This window comes from Macaca thibetana, chromosome 19, assembly GCF_024542745.1.
Source record: "Macaca thibetana thibetana isolate TM-01 chromosome 19, ASM2454274v1, whole genome shotgun sequence".
NCBI lineage: Eukaryota > Metazoa > Chordata > Mammalia > Primates > Cercopithecidae > Macaca > Macaca thibetana.
Window position 1 is genome coordinate 36,651,891 of NC_065596.1, and position 18,080 is coordinate 36,669,970.

The 18,080-nt window shown below is 55.9% G+C and overlaps 1 protein-coding gene across 5 annotated transcripts in view; it reads left to right on the top strand.

The window, feature by feature from the left end:
* The window catches only part of ZNF444 (zinc finger protein 444), a 319,216-nt gene extending 302,105 nt beyond the window's left edge, over window positions 1-17,111 (top strand). For 4 of the 5 annotated variants that reach the window (XM_050771780.1, XM_050771781.1, XM_050771784.1 and 1 more), the window contains 4 exons: window positions 3,828-3,999; window positions 4,455-4,773; window positions 14,868-14,976; window positions 15,833-17,111. In XM_050771780.1, coding sequence (XP_050627737.1) covers window positions 4,477-4,773; window positions 14,868-14,976; window positions 15,833-16,401 — 975 coding nt within the window. In that variant the 5' untranslated portion in view covers window positions 3,828-3,999; window positions 4,455-4,476 and the 3' untranslated portion in view covers window positions 16,402-17,111. Of the gene's footprint in view, window positions 1-1,029; window positions 1,273-3,827; window positions 4,000-4,454; window positions 4,774-14,867; window positions 14,977-15,832 lie in introns of those variants that run through there. The other variant, XM_050771783.1, reaches the window with a different exon arrangement.
* The last annotated feature ends 969 nt before the right edge of the window (window positions 17,112-18,080 follow it).

An 18,080-nucleotide genomic window follows, 5' to 3' on the forward strand; every position in this document is an offset into this window, starting at 1 on the left:
GGCATCTCATGAAAAGAGGCAGAGATGCTGGTAGACATTGTGTGTTGCACAGGATAGCCTCCCACAACACAAGTGCCATTAATGTCGAGGTTGGGAAACTCTGGAGTAGACAAACCGGTCTTTGTCGAGCACCTACTCTTTGCAGGCTGCTTCTAACTCCTGCTCCCAGCAGCCTCTTGAGAGGAGGGAGCTATTGTTAGCCCTGTGTCACAGGTGGAGAAATGAAGCACAGAGAGGGCAAGTCACACGTCCACAGTCACACTGCTGATGAGTGGCAGAGCTGGAAGTTGAAGCCAGGCAGCCAAGCTCCACAGCCTCTTAGCCATGATATTAGCCCAGCATTCGTGGGTGCTGGCGCCGGGGTACTGGGTGGAACTGGTGTGGACTCTGGAGTCACATCTGGGTCCCATTTGTGGCTCCTTCACTCTCCGAGCATCTCCCTATGGTATAAGGGGACCCCTCTCCCCAGCTCACAGGTCTGTTGGGAAGGTTGGGTGGGGCAGGATAAGACACTAGCCACTCAGTGGCTGTCTTCGAGGCATCCAGGCTGCCTGGCTCAGGGCTGGACTGTGCTTTGTGGACACAGACAGCTAGGCAGCAGGGTTACAGCTGTTGAATGCACATAGCACAGGGCGCTTATTGGATGGTAGGGTGGATTTACATGGTGGGATGCCCTTACTTAACAGCATGTGCTTTCTTGGGTGCAGGCCCTCTGCTGGGTGGCCCCAGGAACCCAGAGAAGAGTTGGACTTGGTCACTGCCCCAAAGAGCTCACTTTCTGGACAGCCCAGGGCGTAGTGACCTGTGATCACCTCTGAGATTGCAAACAGGGTCAGCCTGATGGCCTGTGGCCTTGCTCTCTGGCAGAAATTCCTCCTTAGTCCCAGAAGGGATCTTTTTTATGGCAGAGCAGGCCTCTGTGTGGCTTTTGAGACTTGCATCTGGCCTGGGTCTTCCAATAAGCCTTTCTGCCTGCTCCCGGGTTCATCAGTCCTTAAACTGATGGGTGGGTGGGGTGGGAGGTGATGCTGTGGCCTGTCTGTGGAGCCAGACAGATGTGGATGTGTGAGTCCAGGCTCTGCCACATGTTAGCTGAGTGACTTTGGATAAGACATCTCCCCTTGCTCCATCTGCAACTTGGGGGTAGTAACACCAACCTCATGGGATTGATCAGCCTGTAAAGTTTGAGTGCTAGCCAGAATGCTGGGGTTGAAATGCGTAGTCTTTTGCCCGCATGGAGCTTGAATTGTAGTGAAGAAAGTCAGCACACAGGTATCGTAACACTAGATCTTGTTAAATGCTAAAAGAAAACTAATAAGGGTGACATGTTAGCAATTGGGGGAAGGGCATGTGGGTGCAGCATTGGAGGGGGTGATCTGGGGAGGCTCTCCAAGGGGGGAATAATTGCATTGAGGCCTCCATCATGAGGAGTCAGGTAAGCAAAGATAAGGGGGAAAGGAGTGATCCAGGGGGAGGCAGCAGCAGGTGCAGAGGCCCTGTGGTGGGCACTGGCCTTCAGACTGAGAAGATAGAAAGTGAGCCAGACTGGGCACAGTGGCTCACTCCTGTCATCCCAGCACTTTGAGAGGCCGAGTTGGGAGGATCACTTGAATCCAGGAGTTTGAGACCAGCCTGGGCAATATAGTGAGACCCTGTCTCTACAAAAAATATAAAAATTAGCTGGGTGTGTTGGTGCCTGCCTGTGGTCCCAGCCACTCAGGAGGCTGAGCCAGGAGGATGGCTTGAGCCCGGGAGGTCAGGGCTGCAGTGAGCTGAGAAGTCACACCACCACACTCCAGCCTGGGCGACAGAGAGACCCTGTCTTAAAAAAAGAAAAAAGAAAAGGGGAGCCATTGTGACTGGAGGACAGAGAATCCAGGAGTGGGCAGAGATGAGAAAGTAGGGCCAGGCTGCATGGTCTCATGGCCATGGTAAGGAATTTGGGTTTTGAGCACCACAGGAAGAAGTTGGAGGGTGTTGAGCAAGGAAGTGACAGGGATTTACAGTGAAAAAGTTTTTGTGATCACTGTGGAGTGATCTGACTCTAGGTGGCGAGAGCAGGCAGACACTGGGGTCTTGTGGCGGGCGTCCCAGCAATGACTTGACGTTTGTGGTTAGTGACATGGCGGTCAGGAGCCCAGGCTTTGGTTGTATCAGGAGGAAAATGGTCTGAACCCAGACTTCCTCTCAGACCCCACTGGCTAGAAGCAGATGACGTGCCCACCCGCTTCCTTGTGGTCAAGGGGACTTTGCTGTAGTTCCTCATGATACAGGTCAAGCTGCCGTAATGAAGAGACCCCAAGTACAGGGCCCCAGATAGCATAGAACTGATTCTTTTCTCCCGTAATACTCCAGAGGTGTTCTGGGGCGGGCTGGCGCCTGAGCCCCATGGGGTCATCAGGGTCCTTTCTGTCCTGATCTTCCAGTGTCCTTGAGGTCAGGGGCCCGCAATCTTTTCCTGTAAAGAGCCAGCGAATAACTATCTTGGGCTCTGTGGACAGCCTTGCAGGCTCCCCAGGCCCTCTCACAGCCACTCAGTAGCTCCAAGGTGGCCGTGGACAGTGCATGAGCAAGTGGGCACGGATGTGTGCCACTGAGACTTAAGTGAAACAGGCTGCAGGCCACATTTGGCCCACCAGCTCGGAGACCACTGTTTCTCAAATGTTTTGAAGTCAGGACTCCTTTCTACCTTCAAAATTACTGAAGACCCTAACATGCTTTTATTGATGGGAGTCATATCTATTGTTACGTATCACAGTAGAAACTGAAATAGAAAATTTTAAAGTATTTATTAATGCATTTAAAAATGGCAATCACGGCCGGGCGTGGTGGCTCATGCCTGTAATCCCAGCACTTTTGGAGGCCAAGGCAGGTGGATCACTTGAGGTCAGGAGTTTGAGACCAGCCTAGCCAACCTGGCGAAACCCCGTTTCTACTAAAAATACAAAAATTATCCGGGCATGGTAACGTGCGTCTATAATCCCAGCTACTCGGGAGGCTGAGGCAGGAGAATCACTTGACCCCGGGAGGCAGATTGCAGTAAGCCAAGATCGCACCACTGCACTCCAGCCTGGGCAACAGAGTGAGACTCCATCTCAAAACAAAAATTTAAAAAAAAAACAGAGACAGGAGAGCTCACTGCCTTTCTCTGCTCTCCGCCACGGGAGGACACCAAAGGAGGCCGTCCGCAGCCTGGAAGAGATGCTCACCAGAACCCGTCAGTGTCAGTACTGACACCCAGATCGCAAATTCGCAGCAGAAGGGACTGGGACAGGCTGTCATAGAGGAGCTCCATGGACTGAACTGCTTAAACACGAGCTTATTTCTCAGTTCTGGGGGCGGGAAGCTCAGAATGCCATCATGGTCAGTTCCTGGTGAGGGCCTCTGCCAGGCTGCAGGCGGCCTCCTTGCTGTGTGCTCCTGTTGGCAGAGATGGACAGAGTCCCAGTGTTCCTTCCTCTTACAAGGCCACAGTCCTATTAGGCCCAGCCCTTGTGACCTCAGTTAACCTTCATTACCAGCTAAAAGCTCCATCTCCAAATACGGTCACACTGGGGTGAGAGCTTCCAAGGGACCCTGACGACCCCATGGGGCTCAGGCGCCAGCCCGCCCCAGAACACCTCTGGAGTATTACGGGAGAAAATAATTTTGGGGGACAAATTCCGGCCACAGCAGTTAGCTGGGGTGGCTTCTGAGTAGGCTGCCAAGCGTCTCCTACCAGGGTAGGGTGCACTGTCCCACAAGTCCAGTGAGGGTGGTGCTGATGGTGACCCGCTACTGCCAGGCCTGCTGCAAGCTCTTCCTGTGTTTTCTGGTTGAATCCTCAGGACAGGCTGTGGGAGGAGCTGCAGGACTGAGGCACAGAGGCCCAGGGCCCACGGAGGGGCCCAGCCTTGACTTGGCTCCCTGGGATCCCAGGACTGCACGCCCTTTCCGCACCACCTGAGTGAGCGCCGCCCCCTCACAGAGACCTCTTTGCCCCTGGGCCAGGCGGGGCAGGTGAGTGCTTTATCTTACAGGGGAAACCGAGGCACAGAGGCCGGGCCTATCCTGGGTACGTGGGCGGCTCAGAAGCGCGGGTCCCAGGCTGGGTGCCATGGCTCACGCCTGTCATCCCAGCACTTTGGGAGGCCGAGGTGGGCGGATCACCTGAGGTCAGGAGTTCGAGACCAGCCTGGCCAACATGGCGAAACCCCATCTCTACTAAAAATACAAAAATTAGCCAGGCGTGGTGGCGGGTGCCTGTAATTCCAGCTACTTGGGAGGCTGAGGCAGGAAAATTGCCTGAACCCGGGAGCCGAGGTTGCAGTGAGCCGAGATCCGCCACTGCACTTCAGCCTGGGGGAAAGAGCGAAACTCCGTTTCAAAATAATAAAAAGTGAAAAAAAGGAGCGTGGGTCCCAGTGTGAGTCTGGGCACCGTGGGCGGGGGTCTCACTGGCCTGTTCCCTGCAGGCGCTGCGGTCCGGGAGGCCCCATGGAGGTGGCGGTGCCCGTGAAGCAGGAGGCTGAGGGCCTGGCGCTGGACTCCCCGTGGCACCGCTTTCGCCGCTTCCACCTGGGCGACGCGCCGGGCCCGCGCGAGGCCCTGGGGCTGCTCCGCGCCCTGTGCCGGGACTGGCTGCGGCCCGAGGTGCACACCAAGGAGCAGATGCTGGAGCTGCTGGTGCTGGAGCAGTTCCTGAGCGCGCTGCCCGCCGACACGCAGGCCTGGGTGTGCAGCCGGCAGCCGCAGAGCGGCGAGGAGGCGGTGGCCCTGCTGGAGGAGCTCTGGGTGAGCCTGGCGGGGCTGCAAGCGGGGAAGGGAGCGGGGAGGGCAGCCGGGAAGCCACCAGGAAGCCCACGGAGGAGCACCGCTGAACCCCTGACAACCAGTGTGCCTCACGGTGGGGAGGCTGCGGCACAGCGTGGAGGGCCAGTCCACGTGGGGCGCCTCCGTCCCAACACCAGCTGCAAGTCAGGAGGGCCCCAGGACCCTGGCATACTTGCGAGTTCTCTAGAAGGACTCACAGCCGTGTTCACGGTCACGGCTTATCACGGAGAAGGACGCGCTGGAAGCAGCTGGGAAGAGGGCCAGGAAGGCTCCAGGGAGCGCAGTCACCAGCTGCCCTCTCCCCGCACTCCGCCCGCACGCAGGGAGCGTTGCCAGCCAGGGACGCTCCTCAAACCCTGGTGTCCCGGGTTCTCACTGGGGACTTCTCCCTGCTTTGTTGGCTGACCTCAGCCTCCAGCCCCCCGAAAGTCAAGGATACCCCGGCCCAAACTCCCCCTCAAATCCATCTTGCTGTTGGGCTGGCCTGAGGTCCCCGGCAGGCAGACCTTCCTCATGCGGGACGTTCCAAGGGCTCGGAGATGACTTCCCGGGGTGGAGGGCAAAGCCAGGCCTCTCTCTGGGCAGGTTTGGTTGCTTGACCGCACAGCAGGCAAGGGCCGACTCACGTTCTGGGTGAAGGCTTGGTGCACAGCCGCACCCATCCACTCACGTCACCTGGGGCCGACGCTGGCCACCGTGAGGTGCACAGCCACACCCATCCACTCACGTCACCTGGGGCTGACGCTGGCCACCGTGAGGTGCACAGCCACACCCATCCACTCACGTCACCTGGGGCTGACGCTGGCCACCGTGAGGTGCACAGCCACACCCATCCACTCATGTCACCTGGGGCTGACTCTTGCCACCGTGAGGTGCACAGCCACACCCATCCACTCACGTCACCTAGGGCCGACGCTGGCCACCATGAGGACCACAGAGGGCCCGAGGAGCTGGAAACGTTGACTGCCTGGCCCCGTTGGGGAAGCTGCCAGCCTGGCTTAGAGTCCTGTCCCGGGGGGGATGTGTTATGTGAGCCGCAGATGCCATCTTAAGTGTTCTAGTCACCACATTTAAAAAAGGTGAATTTACTTCATGGACCCCAATGTATTCAAAATACCGTCCTTTCAGTAGTGGCACTCTCCCTTGGCTGGTGGCTGCTGTGTGGGGCCTTGGTGATAGCGGCAGGCAGCCGCGCAGAGACCTCTGAGAAGAGTGGTCCAGGCCGCGGGAGCAGCCAGTGCAACGGCCCTGAGTGAGGGGGTGTTTGCGCGAGGCCTGAGTCCCCAGTGGCAGGAGGGTGAAGAGTCAGAGTGGCCGGGTGTTCCTCATAAGTGCGTGCTGAGTGCCTGCTGGGTGCTGGGATGTAGCAGCAGAGAGGTGGCATCTCAGTGAGGCAAAGCAAGCAAAGCCTTCAGTCCACGGCAGCTGGGCGTCCTTCCTTTCTTCCAGAGGGAGCAGCTCCTGTCAAGGCTGCCAGTGGCCTCGTCCATCTCCCTTCTCAAGCAGCCTGACCAGCCCCCAAACACTCCCCCCTCTTATTGTCTGGGATACAGCTCACCCCTCCTCTGCTCCCACCTCCTGGCACCTTTGTGCCGGCTCTGGCTTCTCTATCCTCACCCTCCTTCTGGGTCATTGTTCCCGAAAGTAGGTTGTAACAAATCGCAGACCCAGCAGCTTACAAATCACACAAGTCTGTTACGGTTCCGGAGGTCAGAAGCCCAAAATGGTTTGGTCTCATGGCCCAAAATCGAGGTGTCTGCAGAACCACGTCCCTTCTCAAGGCTCCAAAATCAAGGTGTCGTCTGCAGAGCCACGTCTCTTCTCAAGGCTCTACGAGAGAATCCATTTTGGGCCTTTTCCAGCACCTGGAGGCTGCCCGCATTCCTTGGCTCATGGCCCTTCCTCCGTCCTCAGAGTGCTGCACTCCGAACTCTGCTACCATCCCCCATCACTCCTCTGACCTTGACCCCCTTAGGTCCCATGGTCACTTCTTTTATTTATTTATTTATTTATTTTACTTTAAGTTCTGGGATACATGTGCTGAACATGCAGGTTTGTTACATGTGCCATGAAGGTTTGCTGCACGTACCAACCAGTCATCTAGGTTTTAAGCCCCACATGCCTTAGGTGTTTGTCTTAATACTGTCTCTCTCCTTCCCCCATCCCCCAACAGGCCCCGGTGTGTGATATTCCCCTCCCCGTGGCCATGCGTTCTCATTGTTCAGCTCCCACTTCTGAATGAGAGCATGCGGTGTTTGGTTTTCTGTTCCTGTGTTAGTTTGCTGAGGATGACGGCTTCTAGTTCATCCATGTCCCTGCAAAGGACATGAACTCATTCCTTTTCATGGCTGCATAGTATTCCATGGTGTACTGTGGTCATGTCTAGGATGCCTGTGATGACAGTGGGCCCATCAGGATAGTTCAGGAGAGTTTCCCCATGTCAGTGCTTAACTCCCTCCCGTCTGCAGAGTCCCTGTTGCCCTGAGACATCGGGTGACAGGTTCTGGGGATCAGACCATGTACGTCTTTGGGGCCATTCTTCTGTCTGCCATAGAGGTGGGGTAAATGCAAGGTGAAGTGGGAGTGGAATAGAACTAACATGGAATCCGTTAGCCTCGGGGTTGCGCCCTATCCAGTTTCCATGACTCCTCAGAACAGGACGTGGCACATGGGTGCTGTCTAGGTAGATTTCAGCCACTGTTATTACTCTGAGCTCTTGCCATCTGTTTCGTTGGCATTAAAATGTTCTTTTAGGAAAAGATGGTAAAAGTAGGTGGTGGTTATTGTTGCTTTTAATGTATATATCTTGCAAAATAAAAAAAAAAATCTTCCATTCAGGGATGCAGTGAGAGTTCTATTGGTTCAGTGAATCTAAAAGTTCGGCAATTGCTGGGCTCCAGGGCCATCAGGACTGTCCTGCACTCTCTGCTCGCTCCGAGGCAAACCTCTCACTGTGGCTCTGGGCTGTCTTTAGCGTCTCTCTTGTATTTGTTACTCTCGTTTTAATGAGAGCAGACCTCAGGCTCAGAGCCTTCTTCTATCAGTGTCCACGTGGACTGGAGTAACACTGCTGTGAGTGATTGAATTGCCCATGACCTCTCTCTCTGGCACAGGATACTGGCTTTCCATTTCCGGCAATGATACAACGTGGTCTTAAGTCAGTGTTATTTTAGTTTTAGGTAAAAGTAAAGAAGAGCAATAAGAGCCCAGGCAATAGCCATTGCAGCCGACGGTGGTGTAGAGACAGCTGACATCTGGGGGCGCTGCTGTGGATTGGGGTTTCTCGGCATCTGGTCTGTGGGTCCCCGCCTGTCCTCAAGAGTTTTCACTGAGGCGTTGCACGATGAGAAAGAGAGGACAGCCGAGGAGAGGCTCCTGTGCTGGTAGAATGTGGTAGAACTCACCCGGTAGCTTTTAAAAAATACTGTCGGCCGGCCACAGTGGCTCATGCCTGTCATCCCAGCACTTTGGGAGGCCAAGGTGGGTGGATCACCTGAGGTCAGGAGTTCAAGACTAGCGTGGCCAACATGGCGAAACTGCGTCTCTACTAAAAATATGAAAATTATCTGGGCGTGGTGGCACATGCCTGTAATCCCAGATACTCACGAGGCTGAGGCCGGAGAATCGCTCGAACCCAGGAGCTGGAGATTGCAGTGAGCCAAGGTTGCACCACTGCACTCCAGTCTAGGAGACAGAGTGAGACTCTGTCTCAAAAAAATATACTGTTGCCAGGATTTTACTTTCAGATTTGAAGTTGTGGTTTTGAGGTGAGTGGGGCCTCAGATTCAGTAATTTTTTAACTGAATGTCTCCATTCTCCTGTTGAAGGACATTTGGGTTGATTCCAGTTTGTTTGTTTTAATAGAACTGGTTTACATCTCTGAGTACGTTTCTGTTTGAACACACATTTTCATTTATCTAGGGTAAGCGCCCAGGAGTGTGGTTGCTGGGTCATGTGACGTCTTAGTCTGTTTGGGCTGCTGAAACAAGGTACCGTAGGCTGCTGGCTGAAAACAAAGGGAATGTATTTCTCACAGTTCTGTAGGCTGGAGAGTTTGAGATCAAGGCCGACTCAGTGTTTGGTGAGGGCCTCTTGCTGGTTCACAGAGAGTGCCTTCCTGCTGTGTCCTCACATGGCAGAAGGGGTGAGGGGATTTCTTTGGGGTCTTTCTTAGAAGGGCACTAATCCCATTCATGAGGGCTCCCCCTTCATGACCTAATCGCCTCCCAAAGACCCCATGTAATCTCATTATCTTCAGGGTTAGGATTTCAACATAAGAATTTGAGAGGCATACAAACATGTGGTCTGCAGCGAAGTCTTCCGGCCACTTTCAGACTGGGTGGTTTTCTTGCCCTTGAGATTCGTTCACGTTATTCTGAATGCATCCTTTGCCAACTGTTAGACTTTCACATTTTTTTAAAAAGTGCCTCATGACCTGTGTGAGCCACCGGGGTTGGGAACCACCAATGAGAGAGAGCCCATCGGCCGGGCGCGGTAGCTCAAGCCTGTAATCCCAGCACTTTGGGAGGCCGAGACGGGCAGATCACGAGGTCAGGAGATGGAGACCATCCTGACTAACGTGGTGAAACCCCGTCTCTACTAAAAAAAAAAAAACACAAAAAAAACTAGCCGGGCGAGGTGGCGGGCGCCTGTAGTCCCAGCTACTCCGGGAGGCTGAGGCAGGAGAATGGCGTAAACCCGGGAGGCGGAGCTTGCAGTGAGCTGAGATCCGGCCACTGCACTCCAGCCTGGGCGACAGAGCGAGACTCCGTCTCAAAAAAAAAAAAAAAAAAAGAGCGAGCCCATCATCCAGGAGGGGGCAGACTCTTCCATTCGGGGGAGAACAGGGGACATTTGGGAATCACGGGCTCCATGGTTCTAAGGACTGTTCCATCTCCTCAGAGTCTAGGGGACTTAGAGAAACCCCCTCCTGGCTACGTTGGCTTGTGGAGTTCGCTTATGATTTTTTTATGGTATGTCCAGCCCCAGCTGGAGTGTAGTCTCATGCAGCGTCATGTGGATTGGGGCCTTGTCTTGTTCAGCAATGTGTCCCTGGAGCTCAGGATGGTGCTGGGCACATAGTAGGTGCTACAAAAATACTCATTGAGGGAGTGGCTACCCCTTCCCAGCCTCCTCTTCTCCTGCTTTGAAATACAGGGTTTGACAGGAAGACCAGGATATGGTCGCCTTCCTCACTTCTGTGGAGAGAGAATCTGATCTGCCCAGAAAGATGGAATGAGCTGGCTGTAGTCACTCAGCATCTGGCCTCAGGCACACAATAGGGAAAGGGGATAGTTTGAGACGGATGGGGGCAGGGCGTCTGCCAAGCAGGGAAATGCAGAGAAAAGCCAGTGGGGTAGGCCTGGGAGGCGGGGAGAGGCAGCTGCAGCCAGTACCCGGTTAGCTTGACAGGAAATGCCCCAGTCAGCCTGCGTCTCAGGTCAGAGTTGTAGGGGAGGCCGTGGGGCTCCAGAGGCAGCCAGGAGCACAGGAAAATAGCACAGGGTAGCTGTTCAATGTTAGAGCCAAACTTAGCAGATTTGCAGAGGGCAGGTTGATAATCAAACCCCAAACTCAATATTTGAAAAGAATGGCAGAATAGCGCAAACCTTCAGCAAGTTGACTAGGGAGAAAACAAGAAACAGCACAAACACTGATGGTGGAAGCAAAGCCGGGGATGGAGCGGATTTGACAGCTCTTGAGAACACCATGTTCAGCGTGCACAATGCATTCGAAGTCCTAGATGAAATGGACAGTTTTCTAGGAAAACATAAATCACCAGCATATGCTCATGACGTAGTGGCAGATGTGAGAGTCTGGAAACCAGAGAGGGGGAAATCAAAAGGTGATGAAAGACCTTCGCATATAGAAGGCACTGGGTTCCAGTACTTTATGTGTAAGTTCTGCCAGGCCTCCAAGGAACTGATCATTCTCATCTGTTCTTTTTTTGGGGGTGGAGCCTCACTCTTGTCACCCAGGCTAGAGTGCAGTGGCGTGGTCTCGGCTCACTGCAACCTCCACCTCCCAGGCTCAAGCACTTCTCCTGCTTCAGCATCCTGCGTAGCTGGGATTACAGGTGTGTGTCACCACGCCCGGCTAATTTTTTTTGTATTTTTAGGAGAGACGGGGTTTCCCCATGTTGGCCAGGCTGGTCTTGAACTCCTGCCCTTATGATCCGCCTACCTTGGCCTCCCAAAGTGCTGGGATTACAGGCGTGAGCCACCATGCCAGCTTCATCTTCTCATCTTTCACACAAACTTCCAGAACACAGGGAAGGTGTTCCCCAGCTCATTGGCAAGGCTGCCACCCCCACCCCCACCCCACCCCCAACCACCTAACAGGACAAGGACAGCACAGGAAAAGGTTGCAGCCAGTCTCATGGGATCCTCAACAGAACATGGGCAGCTTGATCCTGCAGTGGGTGGACGGGCTGATGTGCTGGGGCAGGTGGAGCTTAGCCCAGATACACGAGGATGCTCCATCCTTAGGAAGTCTCTCAGTTAAAGTACACAGACTTCAAAGCTGGATATGAGTCCTGCCTCCACCTCTTCCAAGCTGGGTGACCTTGGACGCATGTCTGGGACTCTCAGAACCTTGGCTTCCTCAGCTGCAATTTTGGAATCTGGATTCCTGAGCCCTCCAGGGATGGATGTAAGGAGAGCTCCATCAGGCAGTGTGTTCCTAGCCGTGCCATATTGGCTCCGTCAGTCACACACAGGGTCACAGCTTATTACAGAGAAAGGACACAGATGACAACCAGCCAAGGAAATAGATGCGTGGAACGGGTGGAGGAAGGCTCTGTGCTCGGAGCTTCCAGCTGTCCTCCCGCTGTGGAGTGTGGACAGCGCTAACTCCTCTTGGCAACAACGTGTGACAGCATGCAGGGGAGCTGCTGGCCAGGGACGCTCCCCCGAGCCCGGCGCCCTGGGTGTCGATTGGGGTTGCGTGTGTGGATATGCTGACCTTCTCCTCCAGCCCTGGCAGAGGCAGAGCTGATGCACATGGCCCAGATCCCCAACCCTGAGTCACACTGTTGGCTCAGCCCACCCAGGTGGTCCAGTGCCCCAGGTGAGCAGACTCTGCCATCAGGCAGTGTGTTCGGGGGGCATAGACATGACCCTCCCTGGAGCCGAGGGCAGAGGCCAGACCTCTCTGGACAGGGCTGATCCTCACTGCACAGCAGCGGCGTCTCGTCCGGTCTCCACGCAGCCCCGCAGGGTCCGTCCCGGGTCCTGGAGTCATCTCAGGGAAGGGAAGCAGCTTGCCCGAGGTGACAGCTGGTTCAGGAGCAGGGGGATCTGTGGAAAAAACACTCTTGAGGTATCTTTTTCTATTCTCAGCATCAGTGACCACAGAAGACGTCTGTGACCAAATGTTGGAGGGGGCGTCCCCTCACATACTGTACAAGCAATCAGCTCTGCAGCAGACGCAAGCAGGGTGTCCTCTAATGCATTTCCAACACGGTCTCCCTGGAGACAGCGCCAGATCCCACAGGTTGAGGGCTCACGCCCCAAGACTGGCCCCCCATTTCTGATGCCAGTCACAAGCCCCAGGTTATTTCATCTGTGCTTCCAACTGACGGGCTGAAAGTCGGGCTCCCACAGCCGCTCCTCCGGTTCGGTTAATGTGCTAGCGTGCCCACAGAACCAGGGAGACATGTTTACCGGTCTATCACAAAGGAGATTTTAACGGATACCGGCGAACAGCCAGATGGAGAGCCACGTACGTGAGGTCTGGAAGGGTTCCGAGCGCAGGAGCCTCTGTCCCTGTGGACTTGGGGTGCACCATCCTCCCGGCATGAGGGTGAGGTCTGGTTTACTTTGCTGTCCACCTCCGCGTGTTCAGCTCTCTGGAAGCTCCCTGAACCCTGTCCTTTGGGCCTTTTATGGAGACTTGGTTAAGAGGCATAATTGAAGCATGGACAGCCATGTAGAAATGTGATTAGATAAAACGGGTGTGATCTAATCCGAGTAGACTGAGCAGGGAAACCTCACAAGGCCTGTGTGTTCAGACCCTTCTTGGCCTCCCTGTTCAGCCTTCTTTCCTCCAGGGTAGGGGCAGGACCCCTTCTGAAGGGTGGCGTTATGGCCACAATCAGATAAATTAGGTCAGAAAATTTTTTTATGGCCAGAGGTGGGGGAAGATTGAAGTATAGTTTTAGTTTTTAAGGCCCGCCTTGCGGAGAAAGAAGAGCAGGTGAAAGTGGGGCAGAAGGTCGGGGAGAGACTTTCAGAGGCCTAAAACTTCCCAGCGTTAGAACAAGACTGTAACAAGGGCTGTGGGAGTCATGAGCCAGGAGCCATAGACAGAACCCAATGTCTACATATCACAAAATCACAGGGAGGACTAGGAGCCTGGGGGTGCTCCGTGCTCCCCCCCTTCTGTGTGCCTGGCCCCGCAAGGGGCACCTGTCCCCACGTGGGTGTGCCCTGGATGTCTCTTCCTGTGGATGATGCCTGGCCAGCATCCCCTGTCTCTGGGACCGCAAACCGGGAAGTTCCCAGAGGAATGGGTAGATCTCAGGCTTTTCTGTGCCCAAGATCTCTGGGAGAACCCCCGGCTGGCATGGCTTCCCGGGCTCCACTCTCAGGTGTGTCGACCCCGGTGCCCTTGAGCTGAGGCCAGGACAGCACCCCTGCCCGGCCTCTGCCTGTGGCCGACAACACACAAGGGTCATGGGAGCCCCCCAAGGGCCAAGGAGCTGGAGGGTGGTCCAGGGTGGTGCTCTGGGCCTGGGTGAGACTGTGCTGTTCTGACTCTCCAATGGGGCCCCGAGCCCATCACGGTGCCATAGCCAGGTTGGGAGGCACCCAGGATCTAGTCAGCCTTGTGCCAAGCCCCCGTCCCATGCCTCAGCCGCCTGAGTCACTGGGATTACAGTCATGAGCCACCACGCCCATGCTCCTGTATCTTGACCCCTTCTTTAGGAAACGTTTTCTTGTCTGTCAGAGTGAGGGCAGATGGTTTGCCCCTGCTGGTTTTTTTTTTTTTTTTTTTTTTGAGACAGAGTCTCACTCTGTTGCCCAGGCTGGAGTGCAGTGGCGTGATCTCGGCTCACTGCAACCTCTGCCTCCCGGGTTCAAGTGATTCTCCTGCCTCAGCGTCCCGAGTAGTTGTGATTACAGGTGCATGGCACCACGCCCAGCTAATTTTTTGTATCTTTAGTAGAGAGGATTTTACCATGTTGGCCAGGCTGGTCTCGAACTCCTCACCTCATGATCTGCCCGCCTCAGCCTCCCAAAGTGCTGGGATTACAGGCTTGAGCCACCGCTCCCGGCCTAGGCACTGCTAATTTTCACACCAAGGATTGCTTTATGATCCAGGTACTCCTGTGGCCAAAAAGATTTGAAACAGGGAAAAGGTGTGATGCGTGGCTTAGCTGTCACTGGCACCAGAAGAATTGCCATCCCCTTCCCTTGGGGACGTGGTTTTGAGGAATGATGTAGTAGGGCAAAGAAACCACAACCAGAGTTGGACTGAAAGTTTTTAAATTTTTGGTCCTCCTGGCTGGCGCCATCCTGCTTGGCAGCTGTTCTGCCGTTTCACGCCGAGAAAAGTCGTTTCTGAACTTAGTTTATGTTTTTCCCAAGTTAAAAGCTTATGTATTCTGCATTTTGCTAAGGAGCTAGCACTTTATCCAAAGGGCAGGAAGAAGCTGGTCTGAGACAGGTATATTAGTTATTTCTTGCTTCCTGACAAGTCACCCCAAACTTGGGTGTAAAACAGTAACATCTGTCAGCTCAGAAAGCCTCTGTGGGTCAGGAGTCTGCAAGTGGCTTGGCCACGCGGACCTGGCCCAGGGTCTCCTGTGAGGTCACAGTGCAGTGTTGGCCAGGCTGTCATTTGAAGGTTGGCTCCCTGTCAGGGGGTTGGCAGGAGGCCTTGGTTCCTCACCTGTGGGCCTCTCCATGGGGCAGCTTCAGTGTCCCCCAGCATGACTGTGGCTTCCCCCCAGCAGGGATGGGATTCCACAGCTGGTTGACGGTGGTGGGGAGAGGGAGAAATAGAGGCCGTCACTCAGGTGTCTGAGTTCAAAACGTGTGCTCTCATTTCAGGGGCCAGCAACCTCCCCTGATGGGTCGTCAGCAACAAGGGCGCCTCAGGACGTGACGCAGGGCCCTGGGGCCACAGCTGGAAAGGAGGACAGCGGGATGGTTCCCTTAGGTGAGCCACTGGCCTCCCTGGTTCTCCCTGCCAGCCCCCAGCACCGGGGATGGGGGTGTTCAGTGAACGATCCTGGCACCAGGATAAGGGCAGACCTGGATCCCAGCCCTTGAGGAGCCCCAGGGTTCGGACCCAAGGGGCGGGCATTGTGGGTGCAGTGGGCCTTGGGGTTGGAGGTCCACCCATCCATCCATCATGCACCCATCTAGCCATCATCCACCCTCCACCTATCCATTTCTTTATCATATACCCACCCATTCACCCATCCATCCCTCTGTCATTCAACCAGGCATCCATCCATCCTTCACCTGTTCCCCCTCACACCAATCCCACCATCCTTCTGTCATCCATCCATCATCACCCATTTATCCATCACCCACCCATCCATCCATCTACTCATCTACCCATGCACCCACCGATCCATCATCTGGACGTTCATCCACCCACACATTCATCATCTACCCATCCATCACCCATCCATCCATCTACTTACCCACGCACCCACCCATCCATCGTCTGGACATTCATCCACCCACGCATTCTTCATCTACCCATGCATCGGCTGTACATCCATCATCCGTCTATTCATCCACCCATCATCCACCCACACATTCTTCATCTACCCATCCATCATCCAGCCAGCCAGCCATCAACTATTAAGTATGGGGCATTGACTGTATGCCAGGCACTACTAGGTACGGGGGACACAGGCATGAATAAGAAGCCCACATCGCAGCCCTCTTCCCACCCCAATGGTTTCTGCTTTAAGCGTTCCCTCCCTGCCTCCACCCCAGCCTGTGCTGTGCCTGCCCCGCCCTGGTGCAGACCCAGAGGCTGACTCTGTTTCTTTTCCCAGCAGGCACCGCCCCTGGGGCTGAGGGGCCGGCGCCTGGGGACTCCCAGGCTGTGCGCCCCTACAAGCAGGAGCCCAGCAGTCCCCCGCTGGCGCCTGGCCTGCCCGCCTTCCTGGCGGCCCCGGGCACCACGTCCTGCCCCGAGTGCGGCAAGACGTCCCTGAAACCAGCTCACCTGCTGCGCCACCGGCAGAGCCACTCGGGTGAGAAGCCGCACGCCTGCCCGGAGTGCGGGAAGGCCTTTCGGCGCAAGGAGCACCTGCGGCGCCACCGCGACACGCACCCCGGCAGCCCCGGGCCCGCGCTGCGCCCTCTGCCCGCGCGTGAGAAGCCCCACGCGTGCTGCGAGTGTGGCAAGACCTTCTACTGGCGCGAGCACCTGGTGCGCCACCGCAAGACGCACTCGGGAGCGCGGCCCTTTGCCTGCTGGGAGTGCGGCAAGGGCTTCGGGCGCCGCGAGCACGTGCTGCGCCACCAGCGCATCCACGGCAGGGCAGCCGCCAGCACGCAGGGGACGGCCGCCCCCGGCCCCGATGGTGGGGGCCCCTTCCCGCCCTGGCCCTTGGGTTAGCCGCCGCCCGGCCCGCGGCGCCTCCCGCCCTTGGTGCTGCCCCCTGGGCCGTCCCTTCTCTCTCCCAGTGCCACTTGGCCTCTTCCCCTCCTCCTCCTTCCCTCCCGCCCACCCTCCTCCACCGCCGCCTCCCTTGTCTGAACTTCCCAACGCCTTCCTCTCTATTCCTTTCCAACTCCTTTTCCCCCAGATTTCACTTTCCTGCTCAGGTGTCACCTCAGCCCCTCTTCTCCCTGATTTCTCGGCCTCTCTCGCTGTGTGAAGGGGCCTCTTCCTAATGTCTCCGCCTTCCCCTACCTTCTCTCTCCTTCGGCCCAGCCTCCCTCACCCTCCTCCATTCCTCTCTCCCCGCCCTTTTCCTGCCTGAAAAGCAGAGGTGAGGACCTGGGACCCCTGAGGGGCAGGCGAGGAAGAGCTCAGGAGCAGCCACAGGCCAGGCCCCCTTGATGAAGCGGAGGCTGAAGGAAAGGAGTCTGGGTCTTGTCCCTAGGAATTCTCTTCCCACAGGACAGATTGGGGGGGCAGCGGGAGGCAGCGGCTGATGGCTCTGACAAGTTGAACCCAGGGCGTCGCTGTGGGCTCCTTGATCTCGCTGCCCCCGTGACCCAAAGGCATGGGATGGACAGAGATGCCTGCTCCCATGAAGCTGGTTGGGGATGGCAGTTCACCAGCATCCAGAGAGTAATAAAGTCACTGTGTGTAGACCCGGAGTCTGTGCTCTGTCTGGACTGTGTCTGGAGCAGCTTCCTGGGGTCTGCTGTCTTGGTTCCCACCGCAGACTCTCTCGGCATGAGAGAAGCTCTGGGAGTCTGGGCACAGCCGTGGGAAGCAGTGCAGGAAATGTATCCTCAGGAGGGCTGTCTCTACCTCCATCCTATGGAGGCAGGGATGAGGCTCCTGGAAGGGACCTGCCGAACACCACACTGAGTTGGGTTCACGTCTGAGCCCTTCAGCTTCCTGGCTGGGGACCTACCTGTTGGTCATACCTTCTGAGCATGAGTTCCACATCCGTGAGTGATGATAATGGCACCTACCTCCCTTGCTAAGGCCACTGTTTCGCTGGGATCCTGGGTGTCAGTGTCGGTAGGTCTCGGGTGGCCTGTTCTGCCACCTGAGGAATCCTGTCATCTTTAGTTGGAGCCGTTGACCAAGGAGGATGTTCCATATGGAGGACAGGCTTTGGCCAGCTCCATCTTAACAGGGTGCCTCCTCTTGTCAGCTCAGCGAGCAACCCCAGTTCCTTCTCTCCAGGGAGGAAATCTCCAGCCTCTGCAGGTGGATGAAAGGCAGTTGTCAGACTTTGGAAAGGAGGATGAGAGCGCTGGTCTGACCACTCCCCTGCCACTCAGTCTTGGGGCTGGCTTCACCCTGGTCCTTTTGGTTTCTACGTGCCCAGCGCCTGAGCCTGGCAGGGGTTCTGTGTCAAACCCTCCATGGTCACTGCCTTGTGTCCGAGCCCCCCACGATCACTGCCTTGTGCTCTGCTTCAGCTTCTGGCTCAGAGTCAAGCGCTGGGGCATGTACAGCCCAAGCTGGGCTGCAAGGGCATCTGGGAACACAAGTCACCTGGACAGTCCAGGGCACATCACTGGAGCCTAGGTCTGCCTTCCAGACTCAGTGCAGGGAAGGGTTTAGGTGCCAGGCTGCCCAGGAAGGGCAAGTGACCACAGGCCTCAGCA